A 22,838-nucleotide genomic window follows, 5' to 3' on the forward strand; every position below is an offset into this window, starting at 1 on the left:
TATTGTTGTTTTCCTTTTTTAAAAAAACCCTCTTCCGCCCTCGTTCTCTATTCTCAGAAATATTCTGGCAGCCCTGTCTGTCCTCAAGTTGTCTAGACTAGGAAAAACTGCAACTATCTTCCTGCTGGTATCAGCCAAATATATCTCGAATAAGCTCATTCATTTCATACATTGCTGAAATTGTTTTATTTTGTAGTTCACACACTACACATGTGTCATGGTAAGGAAACCACAGAGCATTGCACCGACTGAAGCCATGGAATGTGTTGTGCAACATTGTGGCCGTAGTGCTATGTTGCTGTACATTTGTTACTTCTAGCACGTGAGTTGACAGGACTATTAACCAAGGAAAGCCAAGAAACCATGGGACATTACACTCTTTGCCAGAGTGTAGCAAGTTTGTGTACCTCCAGCCACACGAGTACTCAGTCAGCAACACTTTAACGTGTCTGTTATGCCCGTGTATCAGCAAACTAAATGGTATACCCTAAAACAATGGCTGGGTTCACACATCACACTAACCCATGGTGGGTGGCAAGCTCCGCTGGGTAGGTGGTTATTCAACTAACCTACTGTGCTCTTGTCAGCTGATCAGGAAAACAAGCCACACAGAATAGTTTAATTCACCACCACTCCTCCTCCTACCCAGCCAGGCAGGTATCCCAGCTTCCTTTGTGGCAGGAATAGAGATCGCTTGAGAGAAGTAGAGCAGTGGCAGGTTTTTGCCCGCTGTTGCTGAGCTGTTTTGTAGGCCATCTCCATAACCCACACTGCATGACAGACAACTCGCTAACCCGTCACAGGTAAAATAACCGTCACTGCAGACCGTGGGTTCTCAGGGTGGCTTATTGGGGGCAATAAGCCATGGGGGTGGGGAACAGACAGCCTACGGACAACACACTAACCCATCATGGGTTAGTGTGTAATGCGAGCTCAGTCAATACGTCCTGATGTCTGTTTTTGCTTTCATACTTCGTTTTCTGTGGGAGAGCTAAAGCAAAGTTTGGTAATATAGCTTTACCAAAGCTGAGGACATAAAACATCTTCACAAATGCAATTGCAGATGGGCTGAAAGAATGTTGCTGTGTGTGGATAGATAAGCGTCCTCTGCCTTTATTACTTTAGTGCAGGTGTACATAGATTCTTGTGATCTTACTTTGATACTCACAGAATTACAAACATGTTCTGTAAATTACTGATGTACTGGTTTTTTGGGGGGCGGGGTGTAAATTGTACAGTTGGAGCTAATTAGAATAAAGTTTGCATGAAACAGTTGTTTCTACAATAGTTTTGTACTTTACCAGCATCTTTCCATGGACAAATAACAGTGTTTGCATACATCTGAAAAATTGTATAGCCATACTTCAAGTACCATCAAAATATATTGGAAAACTTCTAGCTGAGACAAGCATCTGAATACCCACCTAGCATAAATTAAAATAGCCTTGGAACATCAGGAATAAGATGAAGCTCTGAGAGATAATAGGACCTGAATTGAATGAAAAGGAGAGAGCGGTTGGGGTGTCCTTTGTGTAATAAAGGCACTATGAGCTCCATCACACCAGCGATTTATAGCACACTCATCATATCCGGTATGCAGTTTTTCAGCCCAGTACTCGCATGATGTCACCCACGTCCCACACTCATTTCGCCTCTTGCCCTCCATGTTTGGATTCTTTTTGGAGGGGGAAAGTCTGCATTATGTTCCCTCCCTGCGAAATAAATGTGATCCTCTCTCTGTGTATTGCTGTTGTTGCGTTCTATCTGACATCCCGTTCTTTGTTGGAGGTGTGTGTGTTTAAGGGCAGTCTCGCTAACAAAAGAGAAGGGTGGGGCGGTTCTCCACTCAACCATAAAGGGGGGGGAGAGAGAGGTCCCATTTAACTCTATGTTCTTACTCCTGAGTAGGCATTTTCACATTAAGAGAAATGTGGAAAATGCACCCTCCTTACTTGCAGCTCCCTCATTTTTTAAAGATAAAGAGATAAAAATTGGCACAGTGATAGCTCTTACGGAGGGTTTTCAGCTTGCCAAGTTTGAGACATATCCCTTGTTCTATGGATCCATAGAACATCTATGGATTTTTTTAATTCCCCACCTTAAACCACATTTTCCTGATAGTCCACAAGTGTGAAGGATTGATCTTCCATTCCTTTGATCATGTAAAACTGCATCTTCAAGTTCATAAACTACAGATCTGCTGTTTCCCTTACTCAAGAGTAAATCCCATTGATTTCAACTGCATTTACATCCAAGTCATACTAAAATTTGATGCATGCTTCCCTTTGAGTAAACTCCATTGAACAGAGAGAGACTTCTAAGTAAACGCATATGGAACTGACTTTTAATAGTGTGTTCGCTCAGAAGCTTTTTTAAAAGTCTAAACCAGCAAACTGGAAAGAAGTGCTCTGCGACCCCATGCTTACTTCTGAGGTCTTACTTCTGTTTATTCAGAAGTAAGTCTGTTCAATGGGTTTTACTCCTATTCTTTTCAAGTACATCTGCCTTACACCCCCACTATCTTCTATCTGACTGCATTTTTTAATAAACAATATGCCCGTTTTTATTTTATACGGCATTTCATATAATATCAAACCTACACCAGTTCAGTAGCTTTGCAGCTGATTATATAGAAAGGGAAACAGGTACTCAATAAGCAAAGTTCTCACCAGAGTTTCAGCCGTGGCAAGTGTGTGTTTCTAGCTAATCATACAAATCCAGATAATTCGGTCTGTTCTCAATAGAATCCTTTGGAGTGCTTGCGTGCCATTTCCCCCATGGGGATTAAGCAAGCAAAATCTGAAAGAAGCGACGTTATGCCTGTTTTAGTTTTCTTGAACCACAGGTCCACAAAAAGAGCTTGACACAAAGGTAAATGCTGCCTAGGAGCAAAGCAGAGAGAAACAACCAGACATCCAGCAAGTACCGCTGATACCATGGCTGATGAAAGGCGTAGGGTTGGAGGTGTTTGCCGCTCCCCACTTGAAGAATGTGTTCTATCCATCCTGCCAGTCTTTGTTCTGGGGTGAATGGATGAGAATGATGAATTGTGCTTAGAACCTTTGCTGCAGACTTATACCTGGGTGAAGAAATTGAAGTTGAAATAGTCAGCATAATCATAGTGACGGCTTGATGGACTCAGTGCTTTAACTTACACAATAGCAATGAGTCCGAAGCAAAAAAAGTACTTCTGGGGGTCTATTAACCCCTACTTTTCTCCAGGTGGGAGTGAGTCCCTGCTTCAGAAATGGCGGACTCTTGGGGCACCTTAAATACAGATTTAAGGTATAAGCTTCTGTGGACTAAAGACCGCTTCATCAGGTGCATGGGGTATCCTCAGTTGATGGGTATGTATGCACATGCATGCATGGGTATGGAGGACAGGAATACAAAAAGTGGGGCTAAACGACCATGAAATGCAAGAGGAGGGATGCTACAGACCCCCGTTTCAGGCTGGCTAACCCTATTCTAGTTATTACGGATCGGGGGTGCAGAACCTCAGGGCCAAAGGCCAACTCCCAGATAGCCATTTGCCTCTCTCCGCCGCCCAAACCATCACTTGTTTAGTGGATTCCTGGCTTTTCTACAGTGTTTCCACCACTAAAAGGTTGCAATGTCTCTCCTAAGAGCTTCACGCGAAGATAGGTTGCCCCTTTTGCCCTGCCCACCACTGCAATGTGGCCCCCCAAGAGCTTCTTCACAACACAAGAGGCTGGAAGAGGTGCAACTCCCCTGCTATACAGACAGACACACTCACAGCACACGCTTAAAGGCTGTCCTTGAGGTTACGTTTATTCTCAGGTCTCCCTTTGTCCCTTAATAAGCTGCTTTTGCCTGTCCCTGTGTACCTCAGCTGTGGACTGTTCTCCCCGCAGGCTCATTTGGTGAATCCAGCCCTCCCCGCCCCCCACCGGCTGCTTTTTGTCTTTTCAGCACCAGGCAAACACCTTTCTTTAACTTCCCAGGCCTTCTAGATGTTTGCTGCATTTCGATATTTAAACAGAGGCTTAAATATCTCTGTTTAAGGTGCTGTGGCTGCACCCTACACTGCCAAGCTTGCATTAAGCAGGGGGTTGGACTAAATCAGGCTTCCCCAACCTGGTGCCCTCCAGATGTTTTGGACCACAAAGCCCAGCCAGTGGAGGCTGGTGGCTCTGATGTCAGTGGAGTGGCGAATCCATTCTGGCTTTCAGTCATAACTCTAAAGGAGCAATCCGAGGTGTTTGGACTGAAACCTGGAGTGGATTCTCCACCTCAATGGTAGTGGAGCCACTAGACTCCACTGCCCCCTGCATTCCTGATGGGAACTGAAATCCAAAATACCTGAAGGTTGCACTAGAAGGCTCTTCAAGGGCTCTTTAGATTCTATGATTCAGTTTTAATGTATTAGCTGTGCATGTTTTCTGATTTAACTATGCTGCTCTTGTTTCAGCCTATATACACCAGTTGCTGGGGACCATGGGTGGGAGGGTTCCGCTGTGCACATGTCCTGCTTGGTCGACAGCTGGTTGGCCACTGTGTGAACAGAGTGCAGAACTAGATGGATCCTTGGTCTGATGCAGCAGGGCTCTTACGTTCTTACATTTTCTTCGGGTTTTTTATAAATTATTTTATGATCGTTTTAAGGTTTTTGCTTGACTAGAAGCCACCCTTGGGGCTAAGTTGGTATGATAGGGTCTGTTTACATACCTTGGGTCTCCTATAACTTCCTTCATTGCATGAGTAAAGTCCTCAGCCTTGAGCTGGGTTATGTGAAGAAAGAGGCCCATTTTTCTGGCTTCCACTCGGACCATGTTGTCAAGGTGATCCCCCAAAACAGGTATCCCTACGACCGGCACTCCATGGTAAATAGCTTCCATTAAACCATTGAGCCCTCCATGGGTGACAAAGAGGCGAGCCTTTGGGTGCCCTGGCCCAGATGAAAAAACACACACAAATACATATATTCCAAAACTAAGCTGATTCTTGCAGTTTGGTTACATGTTGAATTGCTCTTAAGGTCAGTTCAATATATACAGAGAAAGCTAATTTGATATATCAACCTGCAAAAGTAATTGTGAACTGGGCTAGTGAAATGGCAGGTAGTTAAAACAACAAGAAAGTAGAAATACTAATGCTCTTAGAAATAACTTTCTATTAACATTAATGTTTAGTTTTTGTTAAGATGCCCAGCGCCTTACTCTTAAACAACTTTAGATGGAATCAACTGGATTTTTTGGACTTTATATTGAATTAAGCATATTTATAGGGTCAGATTCTTGTACCATTGAAACTCAAATCCTGGACCAACATGGAATGTCAAGCTTCATCCCCTGAGGCTGTTTGCTGACAAACCCCTGAAAACCAGTCTCTCTCTTCCTCAGACCTGATTTGCATGTGATGTGAATTTCCCCATGGGCTTATCGTCATGGCAGCCGCCACCATTTTGAATATTTGGGATGTGGCAGAGGTGCAGCATCGCTTGTCGTTACACGTGAACCCAGTAAAGGTGGGTTGTTAGGTGGTTCAGAGTCCGCGTGTAACCCTAAAGCAATCCAGGAGTTCTGGATAGCTTGTCAACCACTCCAACAATCCACCCTCACCAGGTTTGAGTGTAATGAGAAGCCAGCGTAGCTGGCGTGTAGATTGGCAACTTGGTGGCCATGAGCTCCACAGCCCATGGTGGTGATTGCAACAACCAGGCCACAGGAACTGCAGCCTGTCTGCTCTGTTTCCTTTCTCTCTCAGCCGCCATCCCTCTAGCTTGCCCTTTTCCTCTGGCTGGAAGGGAAAGTGGCAAGGGTGAGTCACCTCCTGGCCCATTTTACCCATAATTTCCATAACAGAAGATATGCCTACCAACTTTGCCATGGCTATTGTGGAACTCTCCAGCAGGATTTATAGCTCCACCTGTGAGAAAAGTTGCTTCACATACAGTACATATTAAGCCCTCTTGAGAACCATTAAAAGCTCCATCTCACTGGGGGTTAACATGCTCCCTACCTTCGTGTTTTCATTCCTGTTACTTCCTCTTTTCAAAAGAGGAAGTACAGAACAAGCATGAGGCCCATTGAGTCCGCTGTTCTAATGGCGCTGCTTCTCCTGCACATAGCAGGAGAGAGCAGCAATTCCGAGTTGAAAAAGACATCAAACATAACGAGGGTTTTACTTGTGGTACAAGGAAGGCCAGACGGAGCGTGGGAGGGAGACGACGTCATGTGAGGGACCTGAGCAAACTCCATGAGTGCCCAGTATCAAGCGTGCAATAAAACGCTCGTCAGATGGAGCTTTAAATCTGCCTTCTTGGAACTGGCATGGCAACTTTTACAGATCCTTACATATCTGATGGCAACAGCTTTGATAAAACTTTTTTAAAGTGATGCTTTGTTCTATAGAGAAAATTGAATACATAATTACCACGTTATCTATTATGCCCAAGGGCATCATATGCATTATTCAGAGCTGAAATTTGGAAAGTGAGGGCACAGTGACCTAGGTCGTTGCTTTACACCAGGTTGATGACTTGTTCAGATTGGCAATGGTTCAAAGGCGGGGAAGGTTCTTTCCCAGACCCTGATACCTGTTTCTTTTAGCTATAGAACTGAATCACGCAAAGCATACGCTGTACAACTTGGCCACGGCCTCTTCTCTTAAATATAATGCTATAGACCGGTGGTCCAAATGTGGGCTGTGCATCAGTCCAGATGGGTCACAGCAAAACTGTTGCTGCCATATTGGGCAATTGTGAAAGTGGGTCCCGTGTTGCACAGGTTGGGAGTCCGAGGTGGGTCTCTGGTCTGGACCAGTTGAGGACCACTGCTATAGACCACCCCTGAGTGATCACACTGGTTGTCCATATAGGCTAATATTGTCTATTCAAACAGGCAGCAGATCTTCAAGGGCTCAGGTGGAGGGTCTTATCTGCTATCTTATAATTTTAAATGGAGAAGTCAAGCACTGAGTCATGGTCCCTTCCCTGAAATCAGTGGCTACCTACTTTAGGTTTGTTAGTGGTTAGTAATAGTTCGATTTTTTGTTTAGCCAAAGGATTCTATCAATCAGTGTTTACAATTAAAGCAAAATAAAACCACTGAAAAACCAAAACTAACAATGTGTAGAGTCTTATGGTTGCCAAGACCAATGCTGCTTTTGATTGGGGGTTTTTAAAAGCTGGTTTTGCTTTTATTGTAAAATATGGTCTTCTGTCTTAACAACAATCTAACGATGATCTCTACTGTCTACAAAAAACAAGAAAAGCTATACTGCTTTGTGCCTGGGACTCGTAATTAATGAAGTGAATCCAAGAGTTGATAAGTGACCAGGTCATACAAGAATGTTGTGATGTCCAATACTGCAAACTACTGATTTGACAGATCCTTCTCCCCACAACTCCCACCATGCCTCATTGGGGAAATCTGGGATCTTTCATAGAATCATAGAATAGTAGAGTTGGAAGGGGTCTACAACACACTTGTAAAAGTTTGCTTAAGAGGTGATCTCTTTACCTAGCAAGTCATTCTGAGGAACCCAATCCATGATTTTCACATTAGAGGCCAAGCTTATCTCCTTTGGCCAGCGAGATGTTTGATACCTCCAGATAACACCTTGAGGAAGCTGCCGGAAGCCTTCGTTCATCTCCTTGAGCAGGTGTAGGAGCGGCAGTGATGATACCATGGTTCCCATTGTCACTACGATGAACCCAGCTTCTCCTGTTTTTTCAATAAAGTCTTCAAGCTCCTGGAATGAGAGAGGGGGGGGGGGGGAACAAAGCGCATTGTTCCAATTTAATGTTCGGATCCAAACAATTTATTTGAAGGTGAGGCTGGACATCAGGAAAAATTTCCTGACTGTTAGAGCAGTACAACAATGGAACCAATTGCCTAGGGAGGTCGTGGGCTCTCCCACACTAGAGGCATTCAAGAGGCAGCTGGACAGCCATCTGTCAGGGATGCTTTAAGGTGGATTGAGCAGGGGGTTGGACTCGATGGCCTTGTAGGCCCCTTCCAACTCTGCTATTCTATGATTCTATGTGGCTTTGGCATGGCTTTCATACCAGATTGTAGGGCAGTGTTTAACAATGGAAGCTCACTCTTACTGAGAGCTGGCAGTTTCTTCACCAAGGATGCCTTCTCGTTGTATTCATCCTGCTGTCCTCTGCCTGCCAAAGATGAAAGACCATCGAGATGCTGCATGCATTGCAAGGGGGAGATTAACCCAGTCCCATCCATCGGCCGCAGAGATGGACAAATCTGTTAGTTTGTACGTTTTGGTGTGTTCTTACAAAACAATGAACCAAACAAAATTCTCACTGGCCAAATTCCACAAGCACAGCTGTTCCTAGCATAGGGCCTGGATTGCTGAATCTATCCATTTTGCTTTCTCTCACATTTATATTTTTTAAAATCCCAAGTTCTTTCATCTGTTTATGAAGAACTTTGCAAATGTTGGTAAGTTCTTAACAAAAACAAGCCAATAACATTCTTGACAATCCCTACTTAGCGGTGGTAAATTCTGAAGCGCAGAAACATAGAATGTGTGTGCAGGGCCAGTGTCAGACTATTTTGCGCCCTAGGCAGGTGAGCGGCTTCCAGCCAGGCACGCCATTCTGAAGCCGCCCCCAGCCCCAGCATCCTGGCTTCGAAGCCAACGCCTGGCCGGAAGCCACTCCTGGCTTCGAAGCCAGGATACTGGGGTTGGGGGGCAGGCGGGCAGCTTCAGAACGGTGCGCCCGGAAGCCGCTCTCCCAGAGCCGCTGTGGAAGAGCGGTTTCCGGGTGCGCTGTTCGGCACCCCCTTACTTTGGAGCTCTAGGCCGCCGCCTGAACTGCCTCCATGGCAGCGCTGGCCCTGTGTGTGTGAGCTTTACCAAAAGACTTTCAGCCAGCTGATTTGCAACTTCAAACTATTAATTAGAAATCCAAATTATCAAGAAGTTGCCATTTAACCAGCTTGTATGAAGCAAGAACTCCATCAAAGAAAAAGGTGTCCAGCCTCTCCTTGATTATTTTCCTCATTCTGTCTTTCTCTATGCTAATCTATTATTAAAAAATATTAAAACTTGAAAGCCTTGCTATCACCTCATTCATTTGCCAGAGCAAGAAGGGTCCATCGATTACCCTGGCACTCTGGCATACAATGTTACCATTCCTGATCAGGAAAAAGTCACGCACCTGTGCTCCTCAACATTCCCCCTCCACTACATCACTGTCCATTGGCCTGTGAAAGTGCAGGTGCTGCAAAGTTTGCTTTCCTCTTCCCTCCACAATCGTTTTTCCTTTTATACCATTGGATTGTAAACCTGTGATCATGGAATGTCTTATCTTTTAATATTAATACATTGCTTAGAAAATTTCAGGTGCTTTATTAGTCTTAAACAATAATAAATTCCTGATTTTGAGGAAGCACACTAAAGCTTGAATTTATTCCAGCACCATCAGCCCTCTTTTTCGTTTTTGTGAGGCACTAATAATGTTTAATATTTTATCTTGCTTTTACAGTATTTGTATCATGGTTATGAGTAAGTTTGAAAGGGTTTTGGATTTTCTTTACGTAATGGGAGCAGAGGAGAAATCCCAAATTGTTGGGCTGAGTAACAAAATAAAACGTTTTTTTAAAAAAATCTGTTCACTGTCATGAGCAACTTCCCAGTCATACCCACCTTCTTTAAAGGATAAAAGTGCAGCAGATACTTACTTGTGGTAATGATTTTGCTGGTTTTGTCAATAAACCACCAACATACACTGTGCTGGAAAGAAGAGGTCTTGCAAATTCAATGGAGAAGTCCATGTTATAAATCCACAGCTCTGCTTTCAAGTACAGCTGGGAGATAGAAGGTCTGGAACCGGCCGGGAAATGCTCATTAATAGCGCTTTCAAATTTGGAATGCACCTGATGGTTTATCAAAGGCCAAGCAAAATACATTAGGGAATTTTTCAGACGTCCCCAAAAATCCATGCGGTCAGTTAAAAAGGAACGGAACACAGGGACGTAGGACGGAGGGCTCGGAATTCCAGCCTCCTGCCCGTTAAATAAAGTCCCTGGAAAGAAAGCAATAAATGGAACACCTAGTTTTTCCGCAACCAGGAAAGAGCAAGGATTGAATGCATCTATCACCGCAATATCAAATTCCTCTTCCTTCAAAGAGTTGAGAGTCTTTGATTTGCTCAGTACAACCTGGCATTGATATGCCATGTGGCCCATCAAATCCAGGAAAGAATTCACTGTCTCCCTAGAGAAGAAAAGAACAAAGCATGTTATTAATTGCTCCGCCACTCACCTCCTGTACAGGTCTTTGCAGCGGTTAATATAAACTGGCTTGAGAAACTGCTTACTTGAGTATGCATGGCATTATTCCTAGGGGTGAGAAGAAATTGTGATTTACTAAAAATCTCTGAAATTGACCCGGGAGCTGTCTTCATGGCTCTGAGTTGGCACTACTTCCCACCCACCCCAAACTTTGCAATTTTCCTTACCCAGGGTGGCGTCGGATAATCCTGATGCCACAGAGAAAGCGCAGGTTCCGGAGCACCCCCACCCCCACCACCCTCTTCCTGGTTTCCAACGACCAATCGTTAGTCACCTTCCACCAGGACCAGCCCCCAGATCAGCCCCAGAGCTAGGTCAGATGGCAGAAGAGCCGTACTGACCTTGCTCCTGTTGCAAAAATTGCTCATTCCCTGGTGTACCAAGTCCAATACAGCACACAAGGAAGAGAGGACATGAAGTATGGGTCCAACAACATTTATTCTGCAGAATAAGAGACACAAGGAGCTAATTGCTGGAAAGCATGTGCCTACCTCACAAGGGAGGTAGCTACGTTTTATACACTATCTTCACTGGTGTCAAATACGTAGACACCATCTAAAAGGAAATTTCTAGCTGAAAAGTTCAATAAATGGCATATTATTTTGGCAAGCATCAATACAAAGGGATAGGTACTGAATGTTCTTTAAGAAAACAATACTTGATTTTCCTTATCCTTGAAATGGCTTCTCATAGACATTTTGCAATTTTTTGTTAGCAATTTTTTGTTAGCAACCGTAGCAACTCTGCTTCAGAGAGGGCATTTTTCCAACACTCCCACTGAAAAGGTTGGGGTAAATCCCCACCATTTTCAAAGCACAGCTTCACAGGAAAGCCCTGTGGTGGTTGTGAACCTGCGGCTGAGTCATATAACTGACACAGCGCATATTCGCAGCCACCACGGGGCTTTGGCTGTGCATAGGCAGCCCCCCAGTAATTTGGGGAGAAATGGTTTTGTGAAATAGCTCTGGTTCTACCCAATGAGAAACAACAGAGGGATAGACCTGGCATACACATTTCTCAGAGGCTCAGTCTATCTATCTTGGTAAACCTGGTGCTCAGGACTTATCTCTGCTCTGTCACCACATCTACCGGAAATGACAGCCCTGTTCTCTGATGCTATTAGGGCTTTTTAAAAATGTGCAGCCATACACAAAATGTACACTTCAAGGGAAAGTATGCAATTCCAAAAGAACTTTGCTGTAGTTCAGAATTCAAGCCCTGCAAAAGTTGTATTGTTAGCGGATTTAAAAAGTGGCTGGTAACAATGTGAATAAAGTGAGTCGTCTGGGCTCTTTTAGAAATGTAGAACGTGATCAGGCATAATCTCCTTCCACTGCTAAAGACGTTTCCCCCAGACTCCACTGCTACTCTCTAAAGCTGTCTTCCCTAAGCTGGTGCCCTTCAGGTGTTTCAGACTTCAGTCAGGCCCTGCCAGCATGGCCAGTGCTCTGTGTAATGTATTTGTTATGATGCAATTTCAGAGTTACCACCATCAACACCTGCCCCAACGATGGACATTTCAGCAGTGGTTGCTCCACAGTTACACACATCACCAGAGACACCGAGTGCTTTTGCCTGTGGTGACAGACGCTACCCTACTCGAATAAGAAGGTCACCACAGCGCCTCAATGTGTAGATATACTGTGGGTTATATCTAGTGGGGAGGAGTGTAATGTATTTGTTATGATGATTGATTGATTGATTGGCTGTGCCTACTATCAGTTGCTCCTGTTTTGATTGTTTGGGGCTGCCAGCAAGCACGTTCCATGCAAGCCTCTTTCACCGTTTGTCAGCTGGGTTCCAGAAGCTTCCTAATAAAGAAGTCTAGTCGAAGCTCCAAGCCTGACTCCTGGTCCTTATATTACAAATAAATAATAAGGACACAACAGTCTGGAGTTCTGGGGTCTCAGTCCAAAACATCTGGACTGTTGTCCAGAGGACAATAGGGAAGCCTGCTCTAGAGAGTGTTCACCAATGTTTCCAAGATGAAGGAAATCATTCTAGGATGAGTCGTAGTGATAGACCCAGGGAGAGATTTCATCTCTCTGATGAATGTAATGTGCCAAGAGTTAAAAGATGGCTTCTCTGCCAAAGGGTGGCTACAGGAGGCTACATGCCAGATTTGCATTCCTTAATGGTGGACAACATGTCCTAGCAGACAAAGGGGAAAACTTTCGACCAATAGAGCATCGAATGTAACCTATGACTCATTGAAATTATGCACCTTAACTTGAGAATTGAATGTAACTTAACTTGCTAATCCAGAACTGATTTTAGAAAGATCAGGTTTAGACCAGAACTGGTTTAGAAAGAGACTAACACCCTCTTGCAGTCAGAGCCTATATATATATTGTGCGATTCCTTTGTTCTTGGTGCTTCCACTTTGTTTAACCGGAGAGCACCCCCATACTGCAGTATCGGAAGTAAATGGATGAAGTGCATTCTCCAGCCTTGTGTGTTTGATTGGCTACTAACGCGCCGGGGTAGCGAGCATTTAACCCGATTCTGAGGGACAACAATATGAAGCTGTCAATGATACGATAAGTCCAGTGATGCCATAAAAGATACGTAATGATATTCTTAAGACAGCTGTAGTGAGTTCATGCATCTGGGTGTTCTCCTCCTCTTGTTTCTATGTTTGTTTTTATATCGCTCACTCCAAATAAACTTTTGTTGGAGTTCCTGATGCTTCTTCAACGTAACACTCTTCTGCATTAACGCGGTTCAGTTCCTAGGATCTTCTACTATTCTGCTTCTAAATGTCATGGAATGTGATGCTAAGCAACAAAGGGCACACACAAGGGAAGTGCACAGCTATGTTGTAGCAGTGCACACTATATACGCAAATTACAACCACAAACCATTGTGGAGCTTTGCACACACACACACACAAAATTCCAGTGGACGCCCATGACAGATTGTTTAGCATATTTACATGGGAGTAAGTGCCACTGAACTCAATGGATCTTATTGCTGATTAGACACATTAATCCCTGTCCTCCAACCCACTCAAATGGCATGAGACGCCTTTTAAACAGGTGTGACTGGATATGCCAGGTGCACTTTTAAGAGGCGGTGGCAAGTTATGTGGCACAAAGCAGCACGGAAGTATAGTAAACCTATTGATGGCAAAGAAAGTAAATCTTTCCAGAGAAGTACCTTGAAAGTATCACCTGTTAAAATACTGTAATATTTATTTGCGTAGTTCACTGTTAAATTAAAGGTGTTAGGATGGGTGACCGTATGAAAAGGAGGACAGGGCTCCTGTATCTTTCACACTTGTATAGAAAATGGAATTTCAGCAGAAGTCATTTGTATGCATGTTGCACCTGGTGAAATTCCCTCTTCATCACAACAGTTAAAGCTGCAGGATCCCTGTCCTCTTTGGTATCTGGTCACTCTAGTATAGCTCCTGCAGCTTTAGCTGTTGTGATGAAGAGGGAATTTCACCAGCTGCAACATGCATGCAAATGACACCTGCTGAAATTCCCTTTTCAATACAACTGTTAAAGATACAGGAGCCCTGTCCTCTTTTCCATATGGTCACCCTAGGACTAAATATTTGAGGGAGGAGGGACCTTTCATTGGTTTACAAATCTAATCGCTAGAATTTCAGGTGATGAAAGCTCCTCACTGTTTATTGCTGTATAAAATGAATAATAAAAACTACACAAAATACCTGCCCTCCATGCAATCCTTTGTGAAGCTGTCAAACCATTTCTGGAATTCATCGATATAGTCCTTACCAGCAGACCAAGTCGTAATTTGGTAGGAACCGAGGTGTTTTTGCTGCACTCCTGGAAACACACAGTCTTTTCTTTTTCAAAAGTTTTTTTCTTTCTTTACATTAAAATTGCCTCATTTAGCCCATTACTTGACAAGAAAAATCCATTTAAAACCTCCTGACTGCTCATAATGATCCAAATTCATCAGACAGTTGATGTTTTTTTCATAGGGAAACCTGAGGATGACGGACTAAATCATACCATGGCCAGGCGTTGGGACATACACACACTCTCTCTCCACACACTCTTCTGCTGGGAAAACATCTAATCATGCCTGGGGATGGACGGACTCACCTGCATCCAGCTCCTCAGATGCCTGCCAAGCAGACGCCCGCCCCCACCCACTCACAGTACTGTGTGAGCTTCTTTGAGGCTTGGCAAGCGTTGGACAAAGTTGCAAACCCGCCCACCCTCATTCGCAACCTCCATTGCTGCGCACAACTGAGGCTCTGGAAATTACGTATTTTCCATGGTGCATAAATGGCAGCTCTAAAGGCGCTATTTATGCAAAATTAAAGGCATGAACAGACAGTAATGATCCAAATCCATTATTTGGATCATTACTCTCCGTTCATGCCTTTAATCTCACCTAAATGGGGCTTTTATGGCTGCCGTTTACGCAGCCTGGAAGTGGAAAATATGTAATTTCTGAAGCCTCCAATGTGCAGCACAATGGAGGCTCCAGAAAGGGTGGAGAGTTGCTGGGTGCTCAAAGTGGAGGCCCACAAATACACTGCAGCCCAAAGAGCTGGGTCTGGGCAGTGGATGCAGGAGAGTCCATTGTACCACTGAACCCAGTTGGGCGTTCACAACGTCTCTAATCATGCCAGCCCTGCTTTGGAAAAAGCACAGCACCTAAATTCTTCTACAGGCTCTGCAGAGATATTAAAATATAAGACAGTCCCTGCCCACGGTCACAATCTAATAGACATGATACAAAAGGAAAAAGGAATGGGGAGGGAAGAGGAAAATAAACACTGGAGTAGCTGCTCCTTCAGTGGCTCAGGGATGGGGCCAGGCTAGCCTTCCCCTTGCTGTAATGTTCTTTCTGGGAGGCAGGAGGTGCCTTGTTGGTGCCTGGCTGGTGGCAGATGCCTCCCGCCAGTTCTATAATCCCAGAGGAACACGACAAGGCACCTTTTTTACCTCTTGCCATTTAAGGCCAAGAGAAAATTAACCCATCCGTAATGGTGTTGTGCTGCTCTCTTCCCCATCTGGAGAGGGCACTCCAGGATTACCGCGGCATTCAAGGGCCAATGGAAGCAGATTCTCCAGCTGTGAAAGGGCCAATAGAGGCACGCAGGAGAACAGAGGCAGAATAACAGAGTTGTCGCCCACTGTTCTAGCTGTGCAGCTCTAGACTGCAGGTGCTGCTGCAACTCTTCCGCTTGCCCAGGTGCTGTACCCGGTGATTCCATGCAAACAGGTGAGTGTTATGAGGCCTGCCTCCTTTGAAGTGGCAAGGGAAGCAAAGCGATGGAGCCTTTCCCTGGGCTAGCCATGCAAAGAAAAGCAGGCTCTTGAGCGAGTTGTTTTGGAGGGTGAGCGGAGATGCACTGTCAGCATATGAAGAGTGTAAATCACATGTGGTAGTCAGGAGTGGTGTGTCAATTGCAGTAGTGGAGAGGGAAATTTTGAAGTGCAGATGCTCATCACAAGATGTAGTGATGGCCACGAATCTGGATGGCTTTAAAAGGGATTGGACAAATTCCTGGAGACAAGGGCTATCAATGGCTACTAGACCTGATGGTTTGTTTATTTATTTATTATATTTTTATACCGCCCAATGGCCGAAGCGCTCTGGGCGGTTCACATGATTGGGTGCTATCTGCAGTATCGGAGGCAGGAAGCCTGTGTGCACCAGTTGCTGGGGAACATGGGTGGGAGGGTGCGGTTGCACCATGTCCTGCTTTTTCATTCCTGGCCAATGGCTGGTTGGCCACTGTGTGAACAGAGTGCTGGACTAGATGGACCCTTGGTCTGATCCAGCGTGGCACTTCTGATGTTCTTATGCCAGTTCCTACAGCCCCCTACCTGCCCGCTCAAGGAGAGTCCCAAAATTCAGGCTGTTGCGTTGATCCATATCTATGAACCACTTCTCCCAGTTTTCATTTCTACCAGAAACAGGTCTTTTGAAAAGTTAATGGGCCTTCATTGCACAGTCCAGATCAATCTACCCCAAAATACTTTGCATTACAACAGAGTTAGCTCATACAACAATATGTTGTTGTTGGGGGGAATCAATTTCCCACTAGCTAAAGAATAGAGGCTCAATAAGATTTTTTAATTTATCAATAATATTCATATACCGTTTCACTTTGGAAACAAATCCTGAACCAATTTGCAAAAGAGTACAAATAAACAACAACAACAACAACACACACACACACACACACACACACACAGCAAGATGGGCATGTCTCTCTACTAGCTAAGCAACAGGGTTTTCTTGGATCACGCTACTCCATACTATATTCTGATTAGAATCCACCAGGGGAAGAGCCTTCAGCATGGTGGTGCCCCTCCTGTGGAACTCCCTGCCTCTGGAGGTCAGGCAGGCGCCGACCTTGTACTCCTTTCAGCGCCTCCAGAAAACATCTTGATTCCAAGAAGCCTTTCTTTAACATGCAGCCTTGGATTTCTGATTTTGCTTCTTTTAAATTTTGTTTTAACTGTTTTATTCTGTTTTTATTTTCATTTTACCTTATACATCGCTCCAAAATTTTTCAATGGGGAGTGGTATATAAATATTCGAAATAAATAAATAAATACATTTATACTATTTTGATTATGATCATTTTGTTCCTGCAGGAATCAATCTAGGGACCTTTCGGCACTTTACCTGAAGACATCATTTCTCCTTCTTGTAGAAACATCCGTACTTCATGGCCTCTCTTGTGGAGAATGTTTGAAATTTCGTTCATGAGTAGAAAATGGCTTCCTCCTGATGAGAAAGGGAGGGAGTTGGCATTTTAAAACGGCTTTCACATCCTGATGTGAGTAGACCAGGTGTGATCCCAAAGCAGCTACAGTTCTTGAGAAGGTGGGGAAAACACACACATACATCATGTAAGCATTTTAAAACGATAAATATTACAATGTTTATTTTATTTTATTTATGTATTTAATATCCCACCTTTCCGCCAAAAATGGCAGTCAAGGCAGCTAACAATAATAAAATACTGTTATGTGTTTGGGGTCAGTCTAATTTACCTCCAGGGGGACTCTTACAATCCAGTGTTGCTGAGTACAAAGGGACTGAGGATTTCCTGACTCTTGAACTGGTAACCTGTCTCCTACAAGGCCTGAGGGGAGGAAATGATCTAAGCAAAAGGAGAAACTGGCTTTTCTCTTGGAGAAGCAGATCCCTGCCTCTCCTGAGCAGCTGGGAGGAAGCAGGGCTTGCTTGGAGTTGGGCTGTTGTAGGCCTCCATCCTGAGCACAGCGTAAGTAAGTGTTTTTTTTATAAAAGAAACACCACCAGTCTCCAGTGCCCTCCTTCTAGGAAACTGAAGTCTGAGAAAGTGTTGACGCCCCTCCAAATTCACCCTTCTCAGGACTGGGGTGCAAGAGCATAATACTACAGACGAAAAACAAAATCCTAATTACAACATAACTTAAATCAATAAATGTAAGCATTTATTTAATTATATTATTATTATTATTATTATTATTATTATTATTATTATTACTGCTACTACTACTATTATTATTTCTTATTTCCGCCTCTCCATTTTGATCGACGCAGGGAACAACAGCAAATATAAAATACATAAAACTGAATTAAGAACATAATATACATTGTTAAAACATCCTAAAAACATTCTAAAAACATCCTAAAATTCCACTGGATAGGCCTGCCGGAAGAGATCAGTCTTGATAGCTTTCTTGAATGCTACTAGACTGTCAAGTTAACGAGTCTCCTCTGGCAGGCCATTCCACAGTCTGGGAGCAGCAGAAGAGAGGGTCCTCTGGGTAATACTTGTCAGCCTAATTTTGGCAGACTGAAGTAGATTCTTCCCGGAGGACCTGAGTGTGCAGGATGGATTGTACAGATCCAAATTAAAGGAATACTAGCTGTACCTGTTATGAAAAAATCACAATCGCGTGTGTAACTTATGATTTAGTAACTTCATTAATTTATCTGACCCTGAGATTTCACAACTTCTTCTGGAGGAGAAGGCTATCAATGGCTACTAGTCCTGATGGCTATGTGCTATCTCAAGTATCAGAAGCAGTAAGCCTATGTACACCAGTTGCTGGGGAACATGGGCAGGAGGGTGCTGTTGCATCCATGACCTGCTTGTGAGTCCCTGGTCGACAGCTGGTTGGCCACTGTGGGAACAGAGTGCTGGACTAGATGGACCCTTGGTCTGATCCAATACGGCTCTTCTTATGTTCTTATGTATTTAATTTGTATTACAACTGGTTTGTGTACCCATTTGGCTCCGCGATACAAATTATTATAAACTTTAAAAATTAATTGCAAACCTCTCAAATTTTAGGGGGGATTGTTTTTCTGAAAATCTAGGCATCAGCAGCTTTAATTTGAGACTGTTCCAAACTCAATCAGATAATATTTAGGTGTCGAAATGGAGTGAACAAAAAATTGTGCTCCACATTAATATATAGATACCTCAGTGGTATAGCACATAATCTGCCAGGTTCAATCCCTGGCGACTTCTGCTAAAGAAAACTAGATGCAGTTGCAAAGAAGAACCAGTCAGAACTCCAAAGGAGCAATCCAAGGTGCTTCCTCACCTTGGATAGCTCCTTCAGAGTTCGACTGGTTCTGAATGAAACCCGGAGCAGATTCACCAACCCACTGACACTGTAGCCACCACCAGCCTTCCCTCAGCATTTGCTTCTTTATCCGAGAATGCCCGGTTTAAGCAAATACCTGAAGCATCTACCAGGGACTCATTCAGGATGCAATTACCATTTTCAATCACCATTTTGAAACTGAGCCTATACTGCAGACATCATGGCCAAAAGCTCTGGCCTAATTATTGGACTTTGGTGTTTCTTCCATCTCCTGCTTCTCATACCACCTCCCCTGATGAAGAGTTCTGGAGAACCTGAAACCTTGCACCACCTTTTGCAGAATTTTGGTTGATCCTAATTAAAGTATTGCCTAATTGTGGATTGCCAATTAATGCTGTCTGCAGTGCACGACTCTATCTAATCTTATTCAAGAAGACATAGTTCCTTGCCTTATTGGGAGAGAATAGTCTCATAGAATCATAGAATCGTAGAGTTGGAAGGGGCCTATAAGACCATTTAGTCCAACCCCTGCTCAATCCACCTTAAAGCATCCCTGACAGATTGCTGTCCAACTGCCTCTTGAATGCCTCTAGTGTGGGAGAGCCCACAACCTCCCTAGGCAATTGGTTCCATTGTCGTACTGCTCTAACAGTCAGGAAGTTTTACCTGACATTCAGACGGAATCTGGTTTCCTGTAACTTGAGCCTATTATTCCGTGTCCTGCACTCTGGGATGGTTGAGGAGAGATCCTGGCCCTCCTCTGTTTGACAACCTTTCAAGTATTTGAAGAGTGCTACCATGTCTCCCCTCAATCTTCTCTTCTCATAAAACAACCCAAGCAAGAAGCCTGCCAGTCAGGTCCAGCAAGTGGCATTTGGTGCTGTCAACTCACCCAAGAAGGAAAGGGTTAATATCTTGAATCCCTGAAGGTGCAGGAATTGCTGCGAAAACAGCAACACGAGAAGCAGCTTCTTTCCAATCATCTTCCCGCAACTTCGCCAAGGCAGGGGAACGCAATAAGGCAACCTTTCCAGGCGGCTTTGCTTCGAGTGTCAAGCCTACCAAGATATACGGGTTTGCCTAGTGTAACTTCTGTGTGCTAACAACTGGGAGAAACTCACTCCCAGCAGCTCTAACTATTTTGTGTTCTCTTCTTCACGGAATTCAGAGCTCCTTGAACACAGAGCAATTGAGAAACCCAAAGCTGCAAAAAGGGGGGTGGCCTTCGGGGTGGGGTGAGTGAGCTGGGAACTTGCCCTGGGTGCTGAGCTGAAGAGGGTGTGGAGCTGAGCTTAATGGTTCAATGTTTGTTGAATGTACTGGGTAAAATCCAATGCAAGACCTACTTAGATGTGAAGCACTGAAATGAGTGGGACAGGTTAGTCATGACTAAACTGGGTTAACTCTAAGTAGGTCTTATGGAGGATTTTACCCACTATCTACAGTGAGCTAGGGTGGTGGTGGTGAAGCAGTCAGGGTCTTATGTTATGTCTGTGTGTCCCATTAATAACTCCTGGACACAGCATTGCAGTAACTTCTTTATTAGGCAGATGTATTGCGCCTTTACCTGGTTCTGCACTGATAAACAGAGAGACAGCAGAAGCCTCCTAGTAGAGGCTTGGCATGAATCATACAGGACATCTTTAGCCTTCTTTTCAAAGTGCTCCAGGTCGTTTGGGTACTAACTACATAAATGAACATAAGAAGAGCTGTGCTGAATCGGATTAAAGGCCTATCTAGTCCAGCGTTCTGATTGCACAGTTGCAAACCAGCTCACAAATAGGACATAAGTGCAATAGCAACTTTTCTAGAATCCAAAACATTTTAGTATAGCTTGTCAACTGCCACATCCCTTTGGGGAGGGCCCATAGCTCAGTGTGATAAAGCACACGCTTTGCATGTAGTACTGGGCTAGTACTGACTCAATATAAGGCATCTTCCTATGATCCCATGAGTGACTTGATTTCAGCGGTTGCTCCTTCAATGTCATATGAAACAAATTTACCATCTCCCCACAGTGGACAAGTACTGAAGGGTATGAGAAAGGAAAAGAAAATTCATAATAATAAAATGGCAATGCCTTTGACCAGGTGCAGAGTGATTTTCCCCAGCCACAATCTGCCTACACATCAAAGACTGGTGGAAGACTGGAGCGATTAGCCCTAGCCACAGACTCACACAGCTTCTGTCTTCCAAACAAACCTAAGTTTTATTTAAACAAAGCCTTACCACCAAGCTCTCTCCGGTAATGGCCTCACTCTCCTCAGGCCAGAAGCGGTGGGTGTTGCCTTCAACCACTTCCTGGTTCCTCCCAGGAAGCACAACCCACTTAGGCTAAAGGCAGATATAGTGTCACCATGATGGGATCATGTGAATCTGACAGGAGCTGTAGATCTGGTCCTGGTCTAAGGCTGCTTTCCTGTGTCCTATGTCTATGTTGCTGCCTGCTTGACACTTGCTCGTTGTGTATCAACTGTTATTGCTGGAGATCATTTAAGTCTCTTGTACTCTCCCTGCCAAAGGAAGCGGCAGTTGTAAAACTGCTGGGGGAAGTTCAAACACAAAATTGGAGTTTTTAATACCTTCTTTTTATTTAGTCTTTCATTTTGTTATTTCAAAAAAGAAAAGAAAAAAAACAAGAGAAAGTATCTGTTTCATCAAAACAGCTCTTAATGATGCCCCTTTATGGAATCAGGTTAACATAAGAAATATTTTGGCGCTTGTTACAACTAAATGAAGTATTTTTGAGCTAGGTACCTTCTTAGCAACCTGAGTAGGGGAATGAGCATCTAAACTCATTCGCCTGAGGCAAGTATATTTATTTAAGCTTGGATAGTTTCTTTTGTCTTCTAAAGAGGTGCATCAATAGGTAGAACTAAGTGAGAAAGACAGGAATTCAGATGGAAGAGGAAAGCAGGGACACTTAGACTTTGATTGAAGGAATACTCGCCCAATCAGGAGATGACACAGCGGTCAGTGACTCAGCACTCTCAGGAGTCAGTCAGGGCTGGAGAGAAGCTAGGTAGGAGAGGATATGTTTGTTTGAGGCAATAAAGGTTTTATTTTTATATAATACTGCATCCCTCATTTGCAACAAACCCATCTTTGAAACATGGGGAAGGTCATTAGGCAGGGAAATCGAAACTTGAGGTAGATCCTTCCGTAGAACCAGTAAAGATCCCTAAAAGGAGAGATCCTATGGCACTGGCAGAACCACTGAAGAAGGAACTAGCAAGCCTTCAAAGCAAAGGCATAATTGCTCCAGTAGAGACTAGCACAGAATGGATCAGCACCTTGGTCATTGTACGGAAATCCTCTGGAAAACTCCCTATTTGTATTGACACTAAACCTTTAAATAAGGCATCAAAATGCAGTCATTATCCCCTGCCAACCATTGATGATATCCTATGTGACCTATCATGAGCCAAGGTTTTTTCGGTGTTGGATGTGAAAAATGGATTTTGGCACATAGAACTGGATAAGGAATCTAGCTACCTGACCACGTTTGCAGATATCTTTTGGCAGATACTGCTGGTTACGAATGCCAATGGGCATCAGCCCTGCCCCAGAAATGTTTCAATGCAGGTTGGATCAAGAGCTAGAGAAGATCCCAGGCCTGAAGATAATTGCAGATGATATCCTAATTGTGGGAGAAGGAGATACGGTAATAGAAGCAACAAGGGATCATGACAAAAAGTTGTGCCATTTTCTGGAGAGGTGCAGAGAGAGAAACATCAAATTGAATCAGGATAAGGCCAGATTAAGAGTAAAAGAAGTACCTTACATTGGCCACCTGCTGACGGGTTGAAGGTGGACCCTGGAAAAGTTAAGGCAATCTGGGAGATGCCACGACCTGAGGATGTGAAAGGTGTGCAATGATTCTTAGGGATGGTAAACTACCTGGCGAAGTTTTGTAAAGGGTTAGCAGCTGATTGTGAGCCACTCAGACAGTTGACACACAAAGAAGTGGAATGGGAATGGTCAGAGAGTCATCAGCAAGCATTTC

The 22,838-nt window shown here is 44.0% G+C and overlaps 1 protein-coding gene across 1 annotated transcript; it reads right to left on the bottom strand.

The window, feature by feature from the left end:
- Positions 1–2,614: 2,614 nt before the first annotated feature.
- Positions 2,615–19,858, bottom strand: UGT3A2 (UDP glycosyltransferase family 3 member A2). The gene is made up of 7 exons (XM_063128168.1): positions 19,725–19,858; positions 16,911–17,012; positions 13,963–14,080; positions 9,672–10,206; positions 7,485–7,716; positions 4,690–4,909; positions 2,615–3,079 (listed from the first exon to the last, which is right to left on the bottom strand). The coding sequence occupies exons 1-7, from the start codon at positions 19,813–19,815 to the stop codon at positions 2,815–2,817; spliced, it is 1,563 nt and encodes a 520-aa protein (XP_062984238.1). The 5' UTR covers positions 19,816–19,858; the 3' UTR covers positions 2,615–2,814.
- Between the last annotated feature and the right edge of the window lie 2,980 nt (positions 19,859–22,838).

Source organism: Elgaria multicarinata, chromosome 6, assembly GCF_023053635.1.
Source record: "Elgaria multicarinata webbii isolate HBS135686 ecotype San Diego chromosome 6, rElgMul1.1.pri, whole genome shotgun sequence".
Lineage (NCBI taxonomy): Eukaryota > Metazoa > Chordata > Lepidosauria > Squamata > Anguidae > Elgaria > Elgaria multicarinata.